A 20,911-nucleotide genomic window follows, 5' to 3' on the forward strand; every position below is an offset into this window, starting at 1 on the left:
AACAGCACTTGCCCCACTAGTCTGTGAAAGGCCTTAATACGAGAAAGGTGTCTTCGTGTGTGTCGCCAGACGTGCAATCGTTCACGGTCAGCGCGCCGTAATCAGAACCTGATGACTCGAGTTCAATTCCCAGTCGGTCTCGGCCGGCTTCGTGTGTCGCTTGTTTTTTGTAGGCCGGTTCGTACGAATTAGGACACCGCCATACATTACTTCCACTAAATGGTCCGTGCAAAACTAAAGTTACCCGCGCTTAATTGGGTAAAAGTGACAGTAGCATGGCCCTCCCGGCGAATATAATTGGCCGGGTTTTTCTCCGAATTAATTTGTACCCAGAGGAAGTGATGAAGGCCTCCCCCTTAGCCGGACTTCCCGCAAGGCAATAATTGGTTCACCCGGCAATTAGAGCTACGTACGTGCATGCGGTGTTTTTGTGAGGTTTAAGAGACTTTCATGAAAGTAACGACTCAAGTTTTCGCGTTGAGTGCCTGGTATAATTTTGTAAGTCGTGATAATAATGCCCTTACATTATCCAGGAAAGCCTGAAATCGAAAACAATTCAAAAGCATTGAACCACGCCTGAGAAAGCACCCTCTTAAAATAAGATGCAAAGCCAAAGAGTTGTAATCATAATGATGTGCTTTAGTTATCCAACGTAGCAATCTACGAGGCTCAAAAATTATATTTCAGGAGGATCTTGCATTGAGATGTTTGGCCAATTCCACGCTTGAAAGTTTGGCTTTGTGTGGTGGGAAACCGGAGGATGCCAGAGGGACAAACATAGACAAAGATCCCCCATATAGCCTTAACATACTGTCGGGCCAAGTGCAGTTGGCAAGCACCTGTGAAGGCCGGTACGGCGCACGAAGGGGTGGTGTGGCGATGCTTACACCCCGTACCAGGTACTCATTTGAGGTTGAGTCGACCTAGAGGAGGCCCAGGATCACTTCGGATCATCCTCACTAGTGTTGGCCGTGAGCGGGTATTGAACTCGGGTCACCGGGTTTGTCGCACGCTAACCCCCCTACACTACCGCTCCCCAGAGGGAAGCCACACGCGCACACGCACGCACGTATAGTGGTAATGCCCAGAGCTCATGGCACGATTAGATTCACAAATCCATTGCAGCATGCAGCCTTAGCGATGTCTGATATACCCCGGCAGTGCCTCATCCACGTACAGCCAGGCTTCAAACTTGCTCAGCCTGCAAGAGCTGATGAAATATCGGGTGCATTCTGGGTGATCTTGTCGTACGAAGCAATTTGAAGTGTTGTTTTATTTCTTTCTAAAAATGCTCAATGTGTTGGTTGCTGTTAGACTAAAATATCGAGAGCGCGTGCACCCGTACCGTGACGTTACATTTGCACTGGGTTGTTTTATTTATTCAGGTGCGTTTCGTTTAGAGAAGTCAAATACCTTGTTAGTTGTGCAATATCTCCCTTAAAGGACCCTGTACACGCTCCCTGCAACATTGATGCTTTTGTCTTTTGTTTCTGTTGTTACTGTGTTCACGCACCATACATCTCGGTGATAGAATAGCCGGGAGTTTGGCTAAATGGGATCATCCACGAGGCAAATTTTTTTGTTATCACGTAAACTCAAACTCCAGAAAAAACTCTTTGGTTCTTTCGGTAAAGTCACGTATAAAGAGAAAATAATAAATTAAATACTAGCATACGACGTTTCGATTGCAACACAAGCAATCATCATCAGGTATAAATGAAATAGAAACACAAATCTAGTATACTTAGAAATGTAATGTAATACAAAAGAGCGTCGGATAACATAACAGTCAACACCCTACGTGGTTGATTACGTTCTTCCTGAGAATGCTAAATTTGAGAGAGAGATAAAACACAGAACCAGAGACATATAGACAGACATATAAGTAGAGACAGATATCACAGAGATACATAGAGAGAGAGAGAGACATACATAGGCCTTTATACGTGACTTTACCGAAAGAACCAAAGAGTAATTCCTGCAGTCACGAAAGCTCCAAATTAATTATCTCCAGAAAAAAAAGTTCTCAAACGAAAACGGAACCTTGCACGGATCGTTCATCTCGTGCGTCTCATTTGTTCCGCCGCGCCGTGGCGCCAGGTACAAGAAGTACGTGATGCTGGACCCGCTGTCGGGCGCCGTCACCAAGACACGCACGGCTCTGCAGGACGAGGTGTACAATGGACCCGGGGAGGCGCCCATCTCCATCGCACAGCGCGAGCAGATGGAGCGCATGGTACGAGAAGGGAGTGGCGGAGAGGGTGGCGGGGGGGTGGCACGGAAACGCGCGATGGCTCTTGCCGGTTCAGCAACGCACGCTCACAAGCTCCCAAGCTCGCTTACTCGCTCACTCACTTTCATACATGCTCGCGCTCTCATTCGCACATTCGCCATGACAAGCTCATTAAATCGTTCACTCGCTCACTCGTTTGTGTGCACACACGCTCACTTGATCTCACGTTCTCGCTCGCTCGGCTCCTACGTGCACGCTGAGATGTTTGTTTTCATGTGCATGCTCGCTCGCTCGCTCACTCATGTGCAGACACGCTCACTCGAACTCACATTCGCACTCACTTGTTCGCTCACTCACCCTCACACGTGGCCCTGCATGTGTCGACTGCACAGCAGGGACAGCGGCCAACTTCCTGAGTGGCTTCGCGGTCGGGAGAATCACTGAAGGCTCGCGCCGTGGCTCAACAAGATTTGTATTTTTTCCCACAGAGATATAATGAGCTCCATGCTCCATTCCTTTACCCGCTCCGGGGACTGGCAGCGATCGACAGTGCAAGCCGTTGTGGTGTTAACATTGTCGTGAAATGTACTTTTTAAAAAAATATATTGAACTTGCGAGGTTCACTTTTTTAATGGGAAGGCCGGGGAGTTGAGGTGTCGGAGCACTGAAGTGACACTGCTGAGATTTTTCTTGGAATCTGGGTTTCAATCGACCCGTGGTTAAAAACCCAGGTTCTCAGGTGGAACGGGGTTGATGGTCTCAGTCTGATAAAGCAGGTACTGCTCGCAAAAAAAGTCATTACATTTTAGCTCTGAGAATTATATTTAGTTTAAACGCCATGGGCCAAACGTTCTCTTTGTAGCAGGATGTGTGAGAAAGATCAGCGCCGCCTCGTGTGTGTATGTGTGTGTGGGTAAAGAGAAATGGTCACCCCCAATGAATTTCAAAAGTAGTTCGTGATATCTACTTACACGGGGCAATTCTCTGGCACACCGGGTAAAATTAATTTCTCCAAATTGATGCCTCGCCCTTCCGTCATGGTGTTATTGGCACAATTGTAAATAGTGTTAAAATTGTTTTACTAGTTTGACAGTAAGCAAGCTCATAAATAAGTCAGCTCATGAAAAGCTCGTAGATATATTGCTCTGAACGAGGACCATTTGCCCGAAACGTCACCTGTTACACGTTTTATTTTTATTTTAAGGCCACAGTGGTATTGAGGGATTTGTTAATTTTGTTTCTATTTTCATTCATTGTGCTTGTGCACCGCTGCCAACGTGCCATCTCAGAATTATTCGCAAATGCGCCAGTAGGAAGGCAAGCGAGTAAATAAATAAATCGCGGTCGATATTGCGATGTGGCGGACGATCTTCGTGCTCTCAGCTCACAGTGGTGACGACGGTCATTTGCATAACGAAAGCTTCAAATCTAGAATGAAACCGTCTTTGTTCGATGGCTAGCAGCCAAAACGTTGTCCCGTGAAGACCATTGCCCCCAAGATGGTGCAAACTTTGCGTGCGCGGAGCCGGCAGACGGGATGCTCTTTGAGACAAGCCAGGCACGGTCTTCTGTGCCGGTTCCTCGCTAATGTCGTTCCATTGGCTGTCGCTAGCCAACTGGGCCGTCGACAAATTACACGGCAAACCGTGTGTCTCGGATTCGGTCGAAGACGTCAAATGAGACGGTGAATAGGACCCTATTCACCGTCTCATTTGACGTCTTCAACAGCCACCCATCGCATCTTGCGCTCGCTGGCAGCAGAGTGCTGACGGAATGAGATTGCCGGCGTATTTGTAGAGAGAATCGGCGCTTGGCACGGCTTCCTTCGCGTTACGTCCTTCCATTTTCCACGGGACGCTTGAAGCGCTGTATCTTTTTTTCGCGGCTGTGCTCGGCTACAAACTTCCCGCCCTCCTGGGTTCGCCCCTTCATCATCCCAGACCTCGTCGAAGCTGCACGCCCTCCCTCCCCCCGCTGCTTACTGTGATGACGGTGATTACCGATGATGGTTCAGCTGGAGATTGTGAGAGGTGGCCGAGTGAATCACCGCTTGAGAGTGCTGAGCTAGCACCTCTTGAGATTCCTGGAATCGGTATTTTCCAGCCGCACATCTGCGATTTAACTGGATTTCTCAAGCGTCGTGGGTTTATCGTGTCAGCCCCGTCACAGGTGACTGCTCGATGAATTGCCTTCACGTAAAGTTTTGGTTTCCGCGCTGAATGTGGCTAAATCCCAACTCCCGAGGAGCAGAGGCATTTTCGTTTTGACTGTCGCGCGACAAGCGAATGCGGAGCGGGTGGGAGGGGTACCGCTGCGTAGCTACGTGATATCCGTGGGCTGTTCTCTGCTCTTGCACAAATGTCGCACTGCTGCGTAAAATATCGAAGCGGATCCTCTGTCTCCTGATCCGGCACTGATAGCACGGTCAAGATAAACATCCGGGAATGAACAAAATAATGTTTTCGAGAATTCCTCTGATCACAATAATTGCGGTGTTGATGATGGTTAGGATGGTGGTGGTGGTGGTGGTGATGTTGATGTCGATATCGATGATAAAAGTGGGAGGCACGGCTTTGGTGATAATGATGACGATATTGGTGCTGATAATGGTGGTTGTCATGATGATGATAATATTGGTGACGATAATGCTGGTGACCATGGTGATGATGATGATAATAGTGGTGACCATGGAGATGAAGATGACATTAGTGATGATAATACTGGTGACCATGGCGATACCGACGATAGAGACGATGATAGCAATGCTTCCGTTAACAACACCACACACGACCCTAACCCGCGTGGCACCTACCTCTCCTCTCCCATCGCTCAGACCTTGGAGAGCTACTTCTACGTGCCGGACCTGGGCCAGGTTCCCGAGATCGATGTCCCGTCGTACCTGCCCGACCTTCCCGGCGTGGCGGACGACCTCGCCTACACGCTGGACATGGGCCCCAGCATCGCGCCCTCCGCCATCTCGGCGGCCAGTCTCCCTGAACTGCCCAACTTTGAGCCGGGGCCCGGTACGGTTGCTCACCGAAGTCGGCACGGCTGCCACAGCCGCCACCGCCATCGTGATTCTACCCACCTCGGCGTGCACTTAGCTTATCTATTTACCGTCCGTGTACGGGAGTGTGCGTGCGTGCAACTGGACTCAAAGTAAACTATTTTTATTTTACCAGGTAAAGTCCGCTGAGCTGTATCGCTCTTTGTTTGATAGCTCAACGGAGTTTCTCATCATCACGTGGACAATTTGTAGCAGCCATAATGCCCTTGAACATGCGTTGATTTTAAATATGCAGGACCCGGAGAAGAATCTACGCGACCAATTAATAGGGAAACATGTAAACTCCTAATTATATGCGTAAGTGTTGGGATCGAACCCACGGACTCCTGTATATTAGGCGAGGTAGTAAACATCTTGTCACCGCGACTACCGCCAACAACAACAACAACAGCCGCCATGTGCCACTAAGTGGCGATGACGTCACCAGGGCACTTGTGCCAGGCCAGGTGCACTCTGAGGCCCTGTGAAATGTGGATGGCTCGTTGATAGGAGGTCACGGGACAGACCCAGGTGCCATGGGTTGACTGATTGAGATGACTGGCAGATGCACCGGCTGTGCCCCCTTCTGTGCCAACTTGTTGTATTTTAGCGACCACCACCACTACCATCACCACCATCACCACCACCACCACCTTTACCACCACCACTATTATCGTCACCCCCACCGCGGCCACCACCGCAAGATCACCATTGGACATTATGCAACAAATCACAACCCCCCCTCACCCCTCCCCCCACCTGTTGATCCCATTAGTTTGGCGATTGATCAATTTGTTACTTTTGCCATCGTGGCAAATTCAATCCCCCCCAGTGGCTGCAGGGTTCACACACCACGCGCGAGCCAGAGCCCACGCGTGCGTACGCTTCAACTCCCTCGGTTTGTTGTTTTGTTTCCTCCGTCTTCGTGTGGCGACAGGCGATGGCCTGCTGCTGCCGGTTCCCTCCGGGGCTGCACCCCCTCCGCCTCCGCCGCCTCCTCCACCTCCTCCTCCCCCGGGGCCTCCGTCCGGGATGCTCCCACCGGGCCCCTCGCCCGGAATGGCCGGCGGCGGTCTGCCGGGCCCACCGCCTCCGCCGCCCCCACCGCCGCCTCCACCGCCGCTCTCCGGCCCGGCTTCCGGCACAGACGTCCCTCAGCCGGCGCTCGGTACGACACGGGAGCGGACGAGGGAGAGAGAGGCCTGAGGGCGCCTCTACGGTCTCGCTGGCCGACTGCCGGCTAGTCACTAGATCGGTTCGGTCGCTCGACCGATACGATCGCACGGAAATCGTTTGCAAGTCCCACCCCACCCCTGTTCCCCGACGTCCCCGCGCGTGTGTGCCGCCGGACGGGAGGTGACGTCATCGGCCGCATCGGCGAGAACCGGTTGTCGACTGTACCTCCATGCACAGTCCACCTCCGATTAGCGCGGTTGACTACGTGTGGTGCGAAAGACGTTCAGCATCCATACATGTCCTCTCCGCCTCCGCCAACCGGTACTTACCAACGTGGGGAAGTACGGTTAAAAACCCCGAGGTGGCCTTCATCCAGCAGCGGATTGACCAGGGGCTGTGGATTATTATCCGTCTGTCCCGCCACCCTTCCTGACCGACCCCGAGCCCTTAGGGTTAGCGGCGCCGTTTCGTTTCCCTCGGCGGCTCCTCGGTGTGCCTGCGATCGCGTTCTCTCGGAGCTAGGCAGGCGGTCAAGTCCGTCCGTCCGTCCACGGTACGGGGGCCCCTGCGTTCCGTGCCAGGAATCAGAATCAATGCTTTTTGTCCTTCGGTGTAATTACCAGCCTCTCTAAAAGCCTCTGTGGGAAACAAGGCTGGTGGGGGGGGGGGTGGTTAGGGGGGGGGGGGGGTTAGAAAAAGCCCCCGAACCTTCACACCACCAGATTACTCTCGAGATGAGGTCAATAATTCGAGCGCATGGGTGTTTGCGCTTTGAAAAACGGCACTTATTTGTTTGGCGCGCATTAGACAGCGGTTGATGTCGTTCCAGGTGCAGATAAAGGGTGGAAATTGCCCCTTAGATGCGGGCTCACATTTATCTGTGAATCGTGAGTCCCCGTCCATCCCCCCCCCCCTGTTCCTCGTTTCTCCCACCTTGCACTCCCCCCCCCCCCCCCCCCGTGGCTCACCTGTGGCGAGAGCATTGCGATTGGATGAGTTAAAGCTGCTTTTGAAGAAGCAAAGTTCGCTATCTCGTTGCACGCGCGCGCGTGCCCTGGGGCGCCCTGCGAACAATCGCGGGAGCGCATTCCGCGCGCCCAACTAAGTGGATTCTAATTCATCGAGTCACAAAGTTGCGGGGGTGCGGGCGGGCGGGGGGGGGGGGGCGCTGTTCGCTCGGTGGGGCCCTCGCAAGCGCCACGCGCAAGCGCGTCGCGAGTGCCGCCCTCTTTCTGTCGATCTCTCTCTGCGCGTGCCGCGTCCTAATAAGAAGTTTTGCCGGCGTCACGCGTCGGTGGAGGGAATTTCGATCTGTTTTACACCACCCCCCCCCCCCACGCCGCCCCCAACTCCATCAATCTGTCGCGGTCGGCTGAGCTTGGAGCTCGCGAGGCGTTTTGAGTCACGAGCGCTCCGGCTAGGAGCAGCAGCAGCAGCAGCAACAGCGTGGGATTTCCTGCAAGCCGCCCGGCGTTGCGAGATTAGGCCATCCATCTCTGCTTGTGCAAAGCCATCAATACATCTCGTCTGGCCACAGGTTAGGAGCTAATTCCTTTTGGGTTTTTTTTTTTTTAACCGATGATTACGAGTAAAAAAAATAATGTATGTTTATAAAACTATAAGCTTTTTTTATCTCACCAGATAGGGTCCAGCTGAGCGACGTGGGCACAAATGTCAGCTCAACCAAAGTGGCTTATCACGTGGAAATGTATCGCAACCAAATACTCGAAACGCACGTTGATTCTAAATGTGGAGGGAAAAAGTGCAGGGCCCGGACGAAAATCTACGCCACAACTGAGAGAGAGACATGTAAACTACAAATATACAGCAGGCGTCATCAGGGTTAGAATTAAACCCACGACCTCCCGTATACCAGGCAAGGTATTCAACATCTCGCCACCATGGTGGCCCTATAATAGTAACAATTTGCAGCCGTTTTAAAATCTACTGCTGGATGAACGTCTACCCCCAACCGGATTGATCGACCGTGCTTAACCATGCTGGTTAGGCTGGGCTGCTCAAGGGAGCAAGATAAGGGACCACTTCAAATATCACGTTGACCCTGACGGCAGCAGTGGCGCCGCGAATCGAACTCGGGTCATCGGGTTCTCAGCACGGCACTCTCAACCGCCGCGCGACCTCTTGTCGCCCGAGCGATGCTGTACCACACGTCTAAATTTACGATCGTTAATGGCAATTTTTTATTGTTGTGAAAGTGGCATCACGAGCTCTCAAGCTCCGTCGATAACTTTTATCGCGATAACGTTTTGGGTCCTCGTTTGTAACCTCACGTTTGTTCGCTTGGGTGTGGGGGGGGGGGGCGGAGAGAAAACGTTCGTGTAATTTGCGCCGTTATTGACCGAAGAGCGGCAAATAAAACGATAGGTCTCGGCTCCATCTTGACCCTGGACGTCACATGACAGAGCCTGCTCTCTGTGCTCCGCCGACGTTTCATCCTATCGAGGAATCGACCGAGCCGTGCGGTGGCAAGCGATGCAGTGAGACTGCCCAGTTCCTTGCTGCTGTGTTACCCTTCCTGTTTGGTGAGAGCGCACGGGTTTCTCTCTGTCTGTCTGTCCGTTTGGTAAATATCTTTTTCTCTTCACGATTTTATCCCGATCGTGTCGGCGAGATGATAAATCATCGAATCCGTTGCACTCCCAACGCAGTGCGACACTTTGCGTTCGAGAGCGGCCCACATAAGCGGATATAATAAGAGGTTTTTGGGTGAGACCGCGAAGATGTATAAATGTGTCGTTAAACCCGGAACCACGTGACACAGCCAATTAGTAAGGTTTGTCACTTTAAAAAAAAATTTAATTCGTCACTCGTTCAGCACACCGACGTGTTGGAGAATCAACCCACAACATTTACAATTTGAGGACCGTGACGGTTCGCCAGTAATTGCAACCAATATCATCGGGGCGGACAGCCACAGTTGTGGAGAAATCCTCCAGTTTCGGTCTTACATCGTGCTAAAATCTCACATCCCTTCATATTCCTTGTTACCCTCTGGTCAGCACGGTAGGGGGCAGCAATTCGAGTAATATTTCCATGGCAGTAAAACAAATATTTAAAATTTTCAGAACTGGAATTTAGGCCAACTTTGTTATTTACCAGCGCCACATTTGAACGTGAAGGGTATTGTTGTTGTTGCTGCTGTTGTTGTTGTTGCTGTTGTTGTTGCTGCTGTTGTTGTTGTTGTGCCAACCCTGTGAACATCAACTCCACTGCGCTGCAGGAGTCCGATTGAATCACAGGTGGCCGACACCCAGGTTCCCATCGCATCGCCCTGACCACTTAGCCACCTAGACACCTCGAGAGCACAACACATGTTAATAAACTTCCAGGGTCATGCGCGCACGTGCGTGTGTGTGTGTGTGTGCACGCGTGTGTACTTTCATGTGTGTAGCGGTTAGCGCGCTGCGCTATGAACCTGGCGACCCGGGTTCGATTCCCGCTCACGGCCAACACCCAGTGACGATTATCTCAACCGGTCCTGTGCCTCCCCTAGGTCGACTCGGCCTCAAATAAGTACGTTTCCCCCGTTTGTTTGCATTGGGTTTGCGGTTCGAATCCGGCAGGGAACCCCGCCCTCGGTAAAATCGGTGCGGTCGTAATCGTGAGGTGCGGTGCCATCTTTGCTTTCGCGGTGGGCCTTTCACCTTGCAGAATGCAAAAAGAAAACAGTTCGGAGTTCAGGGGGGGCGATGTTGCTGCGCCTAATCCCGATCGAGCGATTTGCCCGCGTCATTTTCAAACCCGGCAAAAAACGTAGAACGTGACGTCGCCACACGCCAATCGGCCCCGCCCTTGCCCAACGACGTCACGTTGTAAGTTTTTTTGCCGGATTTGAAAATGACGCGGGCACATCGCTCGATCGGGATTGGGCACGGCAACATCGCCCCTAAATAAGAAACAATTATTTTTTCATTTCACAAGGTTAAGGGCCCACTTGTCTTCTTTTCCGCAGGGGTTTTGCAGGGCGCCCCGAGCGAGATAGCGCAGCCCTCGGGGAACCGGGCCAACCTGCTGGAGTCGATCCGCCAGGCCGGTGGCAAGACGTCCCTGCGCAAGGTGAAGGAGCGCAAGTTCGAGAAGAAGAAGCAGAAAGAACAGTCAGGTACGACCAGTGGCTCCTCCGCTGCTACACAAAATAAGTTCGAGAATGCATCCATATTTTCTTGGTTCTTTCGGTAAAGTCACGTAGAAGGGAAGTAATAATATTATGTTTTATTTTTATTATTTTATTACTTCCCTTCTACGTGACTTTACCGAAAGAACCAAGAAGATGAATCCCTGCAGTCACGAAAGCTTTAAATCGAAATTTAATGCATCCATACATACGTAGTGGGTTCGAATTAGGTGCACACACACACACACACAGCTTGGAGGCAACACTATTTATTAAACGGTAAGTAATATAACACTAATCTTAGGTTTTTTCGGTAAAGTCACGTAGGTAAAAAATTTAAATTGATTAAAGTACAGCTATCGTGCTGTGACGGTTCCACCTGAAGACGGACGCTTGTGTTGCCTCCGAAACGTCGTGATTATTTTTTTATTTTATTTTTTATTTTACTTTTATTAATTTTAATTTTTTACCTACGTGACTTTACCGGAAAAAAACCTAAGAATATGAATCCTTGCAGTCACGAAAGCTTCAAATCTAGAATTAATATAACACTGTACATGAGGTGGTGACCACCTTCCTCAACTCACTAATCACTCTGGAACACGACACAGACTGGACCAGGCAGGCTGCGGCCTGCCTGGCCCAGGACGACAACCCGGGACTTGACGACCGATGATGTCGTCTTCACTTCGGAGTACAGTACAACAGCCTCGCTCTGCGTTCACACCACGCTTATATCCGCTACGGCGTGGCCGGCTCTGCCCAGGCCACGCCTCCCTTCCCCCACCTCACGGGAAGGTCTGGGTCCCTCCACCACGTGACCCCCCAGGCACCCCCTTGTGGCCCCCAGCCCTCGTACGGGCTGACACAGTAGTGACGTCATATGTCACTACACATACGTAGTGAGTTCGAATTTAGGCACACACAACTTCTTGGGAGGCAACACTTATTTCTTACTGGACACAACAGTTATCTCTTACATTCCACAAAGGGTGGTGACCACCGCCCTACTCCGGCTAACACACACACACTCCTCTCTCAGATACTCTAGCGGGACCCAGCCAGGTGGGCTACTGGCAGGTCCGCTGACTGGAGGCCTTGACTCTTCTTGGCGTCTTCACGATGCGTCTTCATTCTTGGCACGGGCAGCCCCGAACCTCGTGAGGAGGCTGCTGATATGGGCCTCGGCGTGCCCCGGGCCCCACCCCGGCCACGCCTCCCTTCTAGAACCCTCTCGAAGCTCCCCCCCCCCCCCTGCTGTCCACGTGCCTCCCGATGCCCCCCTGGGCCCCCGGCCCCCACTGGGATCCGGTCACGTGTCCAGCCGGGATCACAGAGAGTGCCACGACCTCACAGCACCTCCCGAGTCCAGAATCGGCCCTGACGTCATTCCCGCCTCCAGCCGGGATGACGTCATGTGTGTGTGTAGACCTCCCCCGCACGGTGACGTGACACATGTGCGTGCGTACACGGTAGTGATGCTACACATACGTACACGATGCCACCATTCTTATTTCACCAGGTAAGGCCCACTCAGAGCTACGTAGCGCTTTGTCAGAATCGACTCGGCCACAAACGACGACTCGACGAAGTGAAGTGGCTTATCAAGTGGAAATGTATCACCACCGCCGTCGTCATCATCATCACGATCCACGGGCAGATAGCCCGTAGGCGTCCGCTGCGCATTTCGTCATTTATTTCCACTTTCCCGTGTCGTGTGCGAACTTGCTCAAGCAGTGGGCCAACATCTTCCTGGCACCGATACTTTAACGGTGCTCGGATGGGCCACCAGCCATGCGTAACAGGTGTCAGAGGCTGCTGTGATGGAGCTATGTTTGGGGCGGTTGTTGAATTGCACTCCTTTGCACTATGGCGTCCGCCTTCGCCAACCCTCGCTGACCAACGTGGTGAAGTGCGGTCAGTGAACTCCTAGCAGCGAATTGGCGAGAGGTCCCGTGCACGTGTTCAATGTGAACGATGGTAGCGCGGCTTTAACGGTAATAGCGCGCGGCTGGAGAGCGATGTGATTAGAGTGCGTAACTCACTGCTGAGAGGTTTCGAGTTTAAAATCCCGGTTTGGGGTATTGACTGGGTCCGGTGTCGCTCGAGGGATAGATTCAATGAATTCCGCTTTGTGGGGGAGTCAATAGCGGCCGTGGTGCCATCACGGAGATCAGCCAACGCCGTTAAGAATCTGGGGACGTTTCTGACACTGGCTGCGGGTAGAGCCGTCCGTAGGTGGGGAGGGAGTGGTGGGTTGTGGATCCCGAGACGAATCGCACACGGTGTAACCCGCCCCCCCGATTGCTTTCAAGCTAAACCACAAGTATTACATCTGACACGGTGACGTCAAGCCGCGGCGGGGGGGGGGGGGGTCGCCAAAGTGCGGGGCCCGGGGCAGTCGCCCTGGGGGGGGCTGTGGCTGGGGGTCACGAATAGCAACAATAGTTTGCCCACACCGATTTGAGCTGTCCCAGACGATTTGACTTAATGCAGAATAATATTCAGAAACGGACAAATAACAGGCACCGCTGCTGGTTTTCAGTTACACGTACATGTTTCATCGAGGGAATGTGGAGGAATATGATTATAATAATAATAAACGTATTTACCCAGGAAAACCACACCGAGTCCGAAGACTGATTTCAAGGAGGGTCCTGCTACATTGTGATGGTTGCGTGGTTGCGTGACACCAATCCCGTCGCATGTTACTCGCTATGGGAGGAAACCGGAGAACCGGGGAGGGAGCTTGGAGACGCCGGAGGAAACCCGGACAGAGCAGGGGAAGAACATACAAACCTCCACACAGAGAGGGGCGCTCCAGGCGGGGAACCGAACCCAGGCCCCAAGCTGCCTTCGAGGCACGGGCACTACCGCTGCGCCACTTTCCGCCGCTCGAATGAGAACCACTTTGGCTCACGGACCGGCGCATCTCCGCTAACCGTGCGTACGTATGTACGTACGCACACACGTACGTAGCCAACCGTGCTTATCGGTGGTGCGTGGGAAGGGCATGGGCCTCACCGGGGTTGACTCGGCCCCTAACCATTAACCGACGTGTCCCCATCGCCGCCTGAGTGGACTTCCTCTCGCTCTTACCTCGGCTGTATGTATCGACGTTGAATTTTTTCACACCGCACGGGGTAAGGGCAACAAACTGAACACAAAAGGAGGTCCCAGAGAAACGAGTTGACCGCGCGGGCAGCAACGGCGGCAACGGCCGTCGACACGCCCCGCCCTGTTGCCTCTCTCCCGTCCACCATCGCTATCCGTTCTCTCTCTCTCGCTCCTTCCTTCCTTCGTGAGCGATTACACCCCTCAGTTGTTAGGACGTGTGCTGTCGAAGCTGGGGGGTTGTGGGAGGATGGGGGGGCGGGCAGGATAGAGAAGCGGATGATGCCCCCGGAGAGGGGGGTGGTGGGGGAAGTGGGGGGGTAGGTGGGTCGATCGATGTCTTGAAAAGGTCGTGTGCGTTGAAGACGAATAATGCAACGGTATCGATCCGAGACGGTGCCATTTGCTCCCCGCTTGCTAATTGAAGCCGCTGCGATGTGTGCAAGACGCTTAACCATCGCGAGCCAGGGCCGCGAGGACGGGCGGACAGCGTCTCAACGCTGTGTGCATCAATTAGAGAGAGAGAGAGGGACGTGGAACGACGCAGTGCCCCGATCCACACATAGGAAGGAGACGTCACGGCGATGATGCACTACTCCTCCGCTGTCTCCTGACGCGGTTACCTGGGCTTGGCCACCTGAATGTGAAATTGTCGTCGTTTGCTCGGCGTGTATACATCAACCCAGCTTATAGATACGCTCCAAGCTTGGCAGTGTCTCATTCTTCACCTGAAGACGGCTGCTTGCGTTGTAGCCGAAACGTCGTGAGAATTATTTTATTATGTTTTATTTTTATTATTTTATTACTTCCCTTCTACGTGACTTTACCGAAAGAACCAAGAAGGTGTATACGTCAGCCGTACGAAAGAAGACGAACGGAGAGAGGGAGAGAGTCGTTAAGTTTGGTCCGCGTGTTCAGGCTCACGTGGTTGTGATGTCTACATCTCCCCCGTGCTATCCACCGAACACTTCTCTTCAAGGTCTTCCATCACGGGTGTCCATCATTGCCGCCAACCCATTGCTGCAGTATCACCTAGAATGTGTATTCATAATCAACGTTTTTTTTTACGAATAATATTGGTCGCGAAAGCCTACGTGTCAAACTAGAATGTGTATGCTGAACTTCTTTCGCACTCTACGTAACCATCCGGACGTGTGTTGGGGGGGGGGGCGAAGCACAGAAAACTAAACACAAAGAGCACTTGTAAATAAATGAGTTTTAAAATTCCGATGATTTCAAAGTGCATAACTCCAGTGGCTTGCTAATATCGGAAGGAAGAGCGTTCCAGACGGCCGTAGAAGCGCACCTGTATGCATGTTGAACTTCTTTCGCACCGTACGTAGCCAGCCGTGCCAATCGTAGGTGCGCAATGCGCCCGATTTTGTCAGAGCTCGGAGGCCAAGCTAAGCAGGCTTGAGCCTGGATTGCCCTTGGATGGGCGACCACCATTCACGGCTTGCGAGAGAGGGGCTGCCGGGACTCGGTGGTGGGTATCAGCGGGGCACACGCAACAAAATCCATAGTTGCCCTGTACTTCTATGCTCCCGCGTCTACTCTCCCCAAACCTCCCCCACCTTCGCCAACCTTCAGTTTAACACCTACTGTAGTAGGTTTTCACAACCAATATCATCTGTAATGTAGTTTTTGTTTGGGTAATATGTGTCGTTAAACCCGCCACCACCCGATAGCCAATCAGTAGGGTTGTGTTATGTAAACAGAATGTGGCCGTATCCTTTGGGTCTTTGGGTAAAGTCACGTAGAATGGTTAAAAGAACAGAACAAAAACTACGAAGTTGCGATCGAAACGTCGTAGTTTCTGTTTTTTTCTTTGAACCTATCTACGTGACTTTACCGAAAGACCAAAAGGATATGAATTCCTGCAGTCACGAAAGCTTTAAGTCAAGAACGTGGCCAATTCGTTACAGTGTAATGGGTTCTGGAGACACTTGTAGAGGTAACTTCTTTATTACAATACAACACTCCAACAGTCCTGATACTCTGTTACAGCCTAGGTACACAGCCTAGGTACACAGCCTAGGTACACAGCCTAGATACGCTCTGGGGTCCTCCGGCTACAATTACCCTAGGGGAGGCTACCTGACCCGTCCCAGCCAAGGTGCGGGTCTGGACTCTGGCTTCCTCGGAACTCGCCCTTACAAGGACGTAGAGCCGGGAGTCCCAGAGTCCCACCACTGGCCCTCACAGCGTCCCGGCCCTTACAAGGACAAGCGGGACGAGGGAGTCCAGGGTCCTAAGCTGGCTGGCTGGCGGGTCTTGGGTCTTGAGCTGCGACTGGCCCCGATCGGCCAGGGAGCTGCCCTTTTATACCTCGTCCCCAACGAGGGGTGGGGTTGTGTGCACCCCCAGATATCCCACAGAGCACACACAGCCCCCCCCGTTGGTGGCGCCAAGGGGCTTAACTGTCTGGGTTGTCTGGGATCTCAGCGCTTGGCGCCGAGGGCTTATCTGTCTAGGGTCCCAGAGCCCCCAGCAGCCCCTCTCCTCTTATGGCACTACACTAGTACAGCACACCGGCAATCCAGGCTCAGCCCTTACTGGCAAGCCTGTCGAGGTTGACTCACCCCCACGACCCGCACGGCGTGGGCACAGAGGCCGTCATCTGGCGGTGGATTTGCAAAAGGGCCGCGAAAACGTCCACGCACGCACAGAGCGCGTAATGAGTTTTTTGTACGACTATGAAATAATTTTTATAAGCGTTGCTGCGGTGATATCACTGGTCAACACACTTTTTCTGGCATAAGGTATTCCAACGGTTTTAAGGTAATTTTGGGGTGCTGATTCCAAATCTGGCATCAGTTTTTTTTGTCTATCACATCAGGTTTTTGAGATATTTAAATATTGCATTTTCAATAAAAACTGCAGAAGAAAAATATTGAATTAATGTGGATGTCTACATAAAATTATATTATAAACGCACTATCCTAAACATACAGCACCATATTTTAACACTAAATCAGTCACTGACTCGCAACAACTTGCAATCATAAATGACAGAGTGAATTTCGGGTAAAATCAATGAAAATGGGGTATGCCGATAGCATAAGAATGAGATGTGATAGAGCAAATCTGAGATCAGATTTGGAATCGGCACCCTGAAATTAGTCTAAAACAGCTGCAAAAGTCGAGGCCAGAAAAAAATGTTTTTTGTTGTTGTTGTTGAGCAGTGTATTCGGTTATTGAATTCAAGCGTCGCTTCATTCACGACGCGTTGATCGACGGCGCAGGCGGGGCTTGGCACGCTCCCTCAACGCCAGCATTTGACGCGAATCAAATTACGTGCCAGTTTTATTTCACACTTTTATTTTGCATTCCAGAAAACACGCGGTATGCCCCCCCCCTGTCGGTTTCTCCCCGGCACGACAGATGGCTCCTGGTCCCGTCTTGTTAAGAGATTTTCCTAATTTGCGCGCTGTCTGTCCTAGAGACACAGGTGGGGGCCGGGTCAGGTATAATTAGCAGAGATGGCACGTTGGAAAAGAATAATAGTACATCCGAGCCAACGCTGACGGGGGGAACGCACCTCTGGTGTATGGAGCGTCTGAACGCGAGGCTGCTGCAAAGATATCGTTTGTTTGGGCACGTGTGTGTGTGATGGGCAACAGCAGTGAGGGAAAAAAATATTTGATCCCCTGCTGATTTTGTACGTTTGGCCACTGACAAAGAAATTATCAGTCTATAATTTTAATGGTAGGTTTATTTGAACAGTGAGAGACAGAATAACAACAACAAAATCCAGAAAAACGCATGTCAAAAATTGTATAAATTGATTTGCATTTTAAAGAGGGAAATAAGTATTTGACCCCCTCTCAATCAGAAAGATTTCTGGCTCCCAGATGTCTTTTATACAGGCAACGAGCTGAGATTAGGAGCAGGGGATCAAATACTTATTTCCCTCACTGTAAAGTGGCGTTGTGCGGGAAAGAGAAGAAAGACATGGCAGAGAAATGGCTTGTGCCAGAAAGATGTGTCACCACCTGAGCATATTGGCGCAAGACGGAGGAAAGTGGAAACAAAAGATGAAATTTTATATTATTAACATTCCTTCCCTTTATTAATTCTAACCTTACTCCCTCCCTTTGATACTGCTAATCCTGCATAATGCACGGGCATAATGACTTTATACCCCTCGCCAAACCTCCTACGCACTTCACAAGTAGTACTAATCGCATATCTGCATTTACCATAAATATGCTAAATTCCTATTGATATGGAAATTATTTTGTCAAGACGCTCTTCACCCCTCCATCCCAGCTTAAATAGTCGCTCCAAGCCTGGGGCGTGCCATTCAGACTGTCTTCTCGACAGACCTGTTCTCCACCTGAGGACGGCTGCTTGCGTTGTGGCCGAAACGTCGTGAGAATGATTTTATTATATTTTATTTTATTACTTTATTATTTTCCTTCTACGTGACTTTACCGAAAGAACCAAGAAGATAAATGATGAAATGTGCAGTGGGACACCTCCTGGCTATCTGCCCGTGGATCGTGATGATGATGATGATGCAGATTGTCTATCCGGGAGAGATTCGTCAAGTCTCAAGGCTCTTTTTGTTTGTTTGTTACGAAGGTTCCTTCAATTCTAGATTTGAAGTTTTTGTGACTGCAAGGATCCATACTGTTTGGTTCTTTCGGTAAAGTCACGTAGGTGAAAAAAAAAAGAAAATATTTTTTTAAAATAAAAGATAAGAATAAAAATAAAGAATAAAAATAGAAAAAACTTAATTAAATCACGACGTTTCGGGCGCAACACAAGCGTCCGTCATCAGGTGAGGACAAAATGTAGTTATTTCTATTTTTTTTTTCATTTTATTTATTTATTTTCACCTACGTGACTTTACCAAAAGAACAAAACAGTATGGCTCCTTCAATGCCACTGCTGGCCCTTCTACCAGCGGTGGCTCGAGCAAGCCATTGCAGGGCTGCACCTCTAACTCCTGCCTCTTCACCTCCATTGCCATGCTTGTGGGTGGCCACTGCCCCACCGCTCCACCCCTCTCTTATTTTCTGCACCACGAGAGTGTCCGCTGCTACTTTTATCGCAACGTAGCAAAACATTTTCATCGAACCTTGAATCTAATAGCAACCCTGAATCGGGACAACTCGTCGAAACGCCCGGGAGAGACCGGGAATGAATCGCTCATCTTTGCCATCGTCATCATCATCATTGTCATCATCATAATCATCGTCGTCGGCCACGAGCTAGCTACTGCCGAATGAAGCCACCTGTCAAGCCACCGGCCGTCTCCCGCGATCCGGCAACGTGACAATCCACCCAGGACCTTCACGCGAGCTGCTTCCATCTCTCCCATCCCCTTCCTCGGCGCGGACTTCCTGTACGATTTTCTTGCCAGGCCATTACGGATAAGGTGCGAAGAGCCACGCAGCGTTTTGCCTCTTTACTGTTGGCTCATCTTACTCGTGGTGTCATGCCCCCCGCAGTCCCTCTCTCTGGCCGCCGCAGCTCAGGCCAGCGAACATCAATCTCGGCAGCCCGGGGCGGGCCCAGGCAACAAGACGAACGGGGAGGGCCCTTTGCTCGGACTGTCGGCAAAGCGTTGACGAGGAGCACATCCCGGTCGTCGGCGTTCACTGAGCGAGATTTGCGAGTTTCACCCCGAGGGTGTCGCGGAGGAGACATACGAACAGTGGCCCTCGACCGATTTTAAAACGTCGTCACCAACGGCTCGCGACGGCGCGTTGACACTGGCGAAGGGCGCGGCGGCGGCGTCGTTGTCGTCGAGCTCGTGCGGAAGCGCGCCACCTGCGCTCGATCGCGTTGGATCGTGGCGCTGAACGCGCCCGAAGCGAGAGAGAGAGAGCGAGATAGAGCTCAAGAGAGAGAGAGCGTGCGAGAGAGAGCGAGATAGTGAGATAGAGAGTGAGAGAGCGAGAGCGCAAGAGAGAGAGTGAGAGAGAGAGGGCGAGATAGCGAGAAAGAGCAAGAGGGCTAGAAAGAGAGAGAGGTTTGTCACGAAGCCGGGCCGCTGCTGCCGCTTGGTGGAGGTTTCTGGGTACTGCATGCGTGGCGGGCACCGTCGCCAAAATGAGGGTAGTGGGCCGTGACGGCCACCTGCAAGCATCTCTCACTGTCTCTCTGTCTGTCTCGTATCTCTTACTGGCTCTCTCTCTCTTTCTCTCTGTCTGTCTCTCTCGCTGGCTCTCTCGCTGTATGTCTCGTATCTCTCACTGGCTCTCTGTCTCTCTGTTATTTGGCAGTCACCTTATTCCAGTGGTGACCACTGCACAGGGCTCATCGGTTTTTGTGTGTGTATGTCTGTCATAGGTGCTCGCTAGCAGCCCCGATAATCTGTTAATGTGACACGGGGGATCTTTTGTCTTTGTCTGTGTGTCCATCGGGTCTGTGCGGAACAAGTCCTGGGCCTCCCCTAGGTCGACTCTGGTGCGATGTGTAAACATCGCCACTCGGGAAGCAAAGGAGGTCACGAGTGTTGCTGGCCACCAACCCCCTTCGTGTGCCGTGCCGGCCTTCATAGCTGCTCGCTGACAGCGCTTGCCCCAGCAGTCTGTTAAAAGCTCTGCGGGGGGATGTTTGTGTGTGTCCATGTGTGCATATGCCTGCCGTGTGCAGCGTCTGGCGTGGCGGCGGGAGGTGACCTGATGTCCGACCTCTTTAACAAGCTCCAATTGCGTCGTAAAGGTGAGCGAGCGAGCGAGCGATGCGAGAGCTACCCTCCCCCTCTCCCGACCAATCAGCCGGCAAGCGGCTCACCGTGGCACTGGAGAAGAGCGTGATTGGGTGGCTCAGAGGGCAGAGTCCTGGGGTCAAATCCGTGCTTCTTCAGCCCACTGCACGTACTTCGACGGGGTTCTCAAGCGCCGCGAGTGAGTTGGCGATCGACCGGGACCGGTCACACCAACGCGTGCGCAAAAAAATCCGTCGCGCCAAATTTGATGCCGAGCTCAAATGGGATCGAGTCCAGGTCTCGCCCTCACCCCCGATGAGCACGTTTGGCTACGTACGGAGCGAAAAAAGTTCAACAACCCAGCTTAAATATACGCTTCCAAGCCTGGTGGTGTTTCATTCAGATGCTGTCTTTCCGTCCAGACCTGTTCTTCACCTGCGGACGGCTGCTTGCGTTGTGGCCGACACGTCGTGAGAATTATTTTATGTTTTATTTTATTTATTTTATTATTTCCCTTTCTACGTGACTTTCAGAGGTGTGGAC

General features: G+C 51.7%; 1 protein-coding gene across 1 annotated transcript in view; it reads left to right on the forward strand.

Moving 5' to 3' along the window:
• LOC133356780 (WASH complex subunit 1-like) overlaps positions 1-20,911 on the forward strand; it is a 107,521-nt gene that overhangs the window by 80,103 nt on the left and 6,507 nt on the right. Inside the window, exons 5-9 of the mRNA XM_061574448.1 lie at positions 2,101-2,236; positions 5,067-5,256; positions 6,217-6,447; positions 10,429-10,578; positions 20,314-20,382. Coding sequence (XP_061430432.1) covers positions 2,101-2,236; positions 5,067-5,256; positions 6,217-6,447; positions 10,429-10,578; positions 20,314-20,382 — 776 coding nt within the window. The remainder of the gene's footprint in view (positions 1-2,100; positions 2,237-5,066; positions 5,257-6,216; positions 6,448-10,428; positions 10,579-20,313; positions 20,383-20,911) is intronic.

Source organism: Lethenteron reissneri, chromosome 55 (assembly GCF_015708825.2).
Source record: "Lethenteron reissneri isolate LAM-NWPU_2019-01 chromosome 55, ASM1570882v1, whole genome shotgun sequence".
Classification (NCBI taxonomy): domain Eukaryota; kingdom Metazoa; phylum Chordata; class Hyperoartia; order Petromyzontiformes; family Petromyzontidae; genus Lethenteron; species Lethenteron reissneri.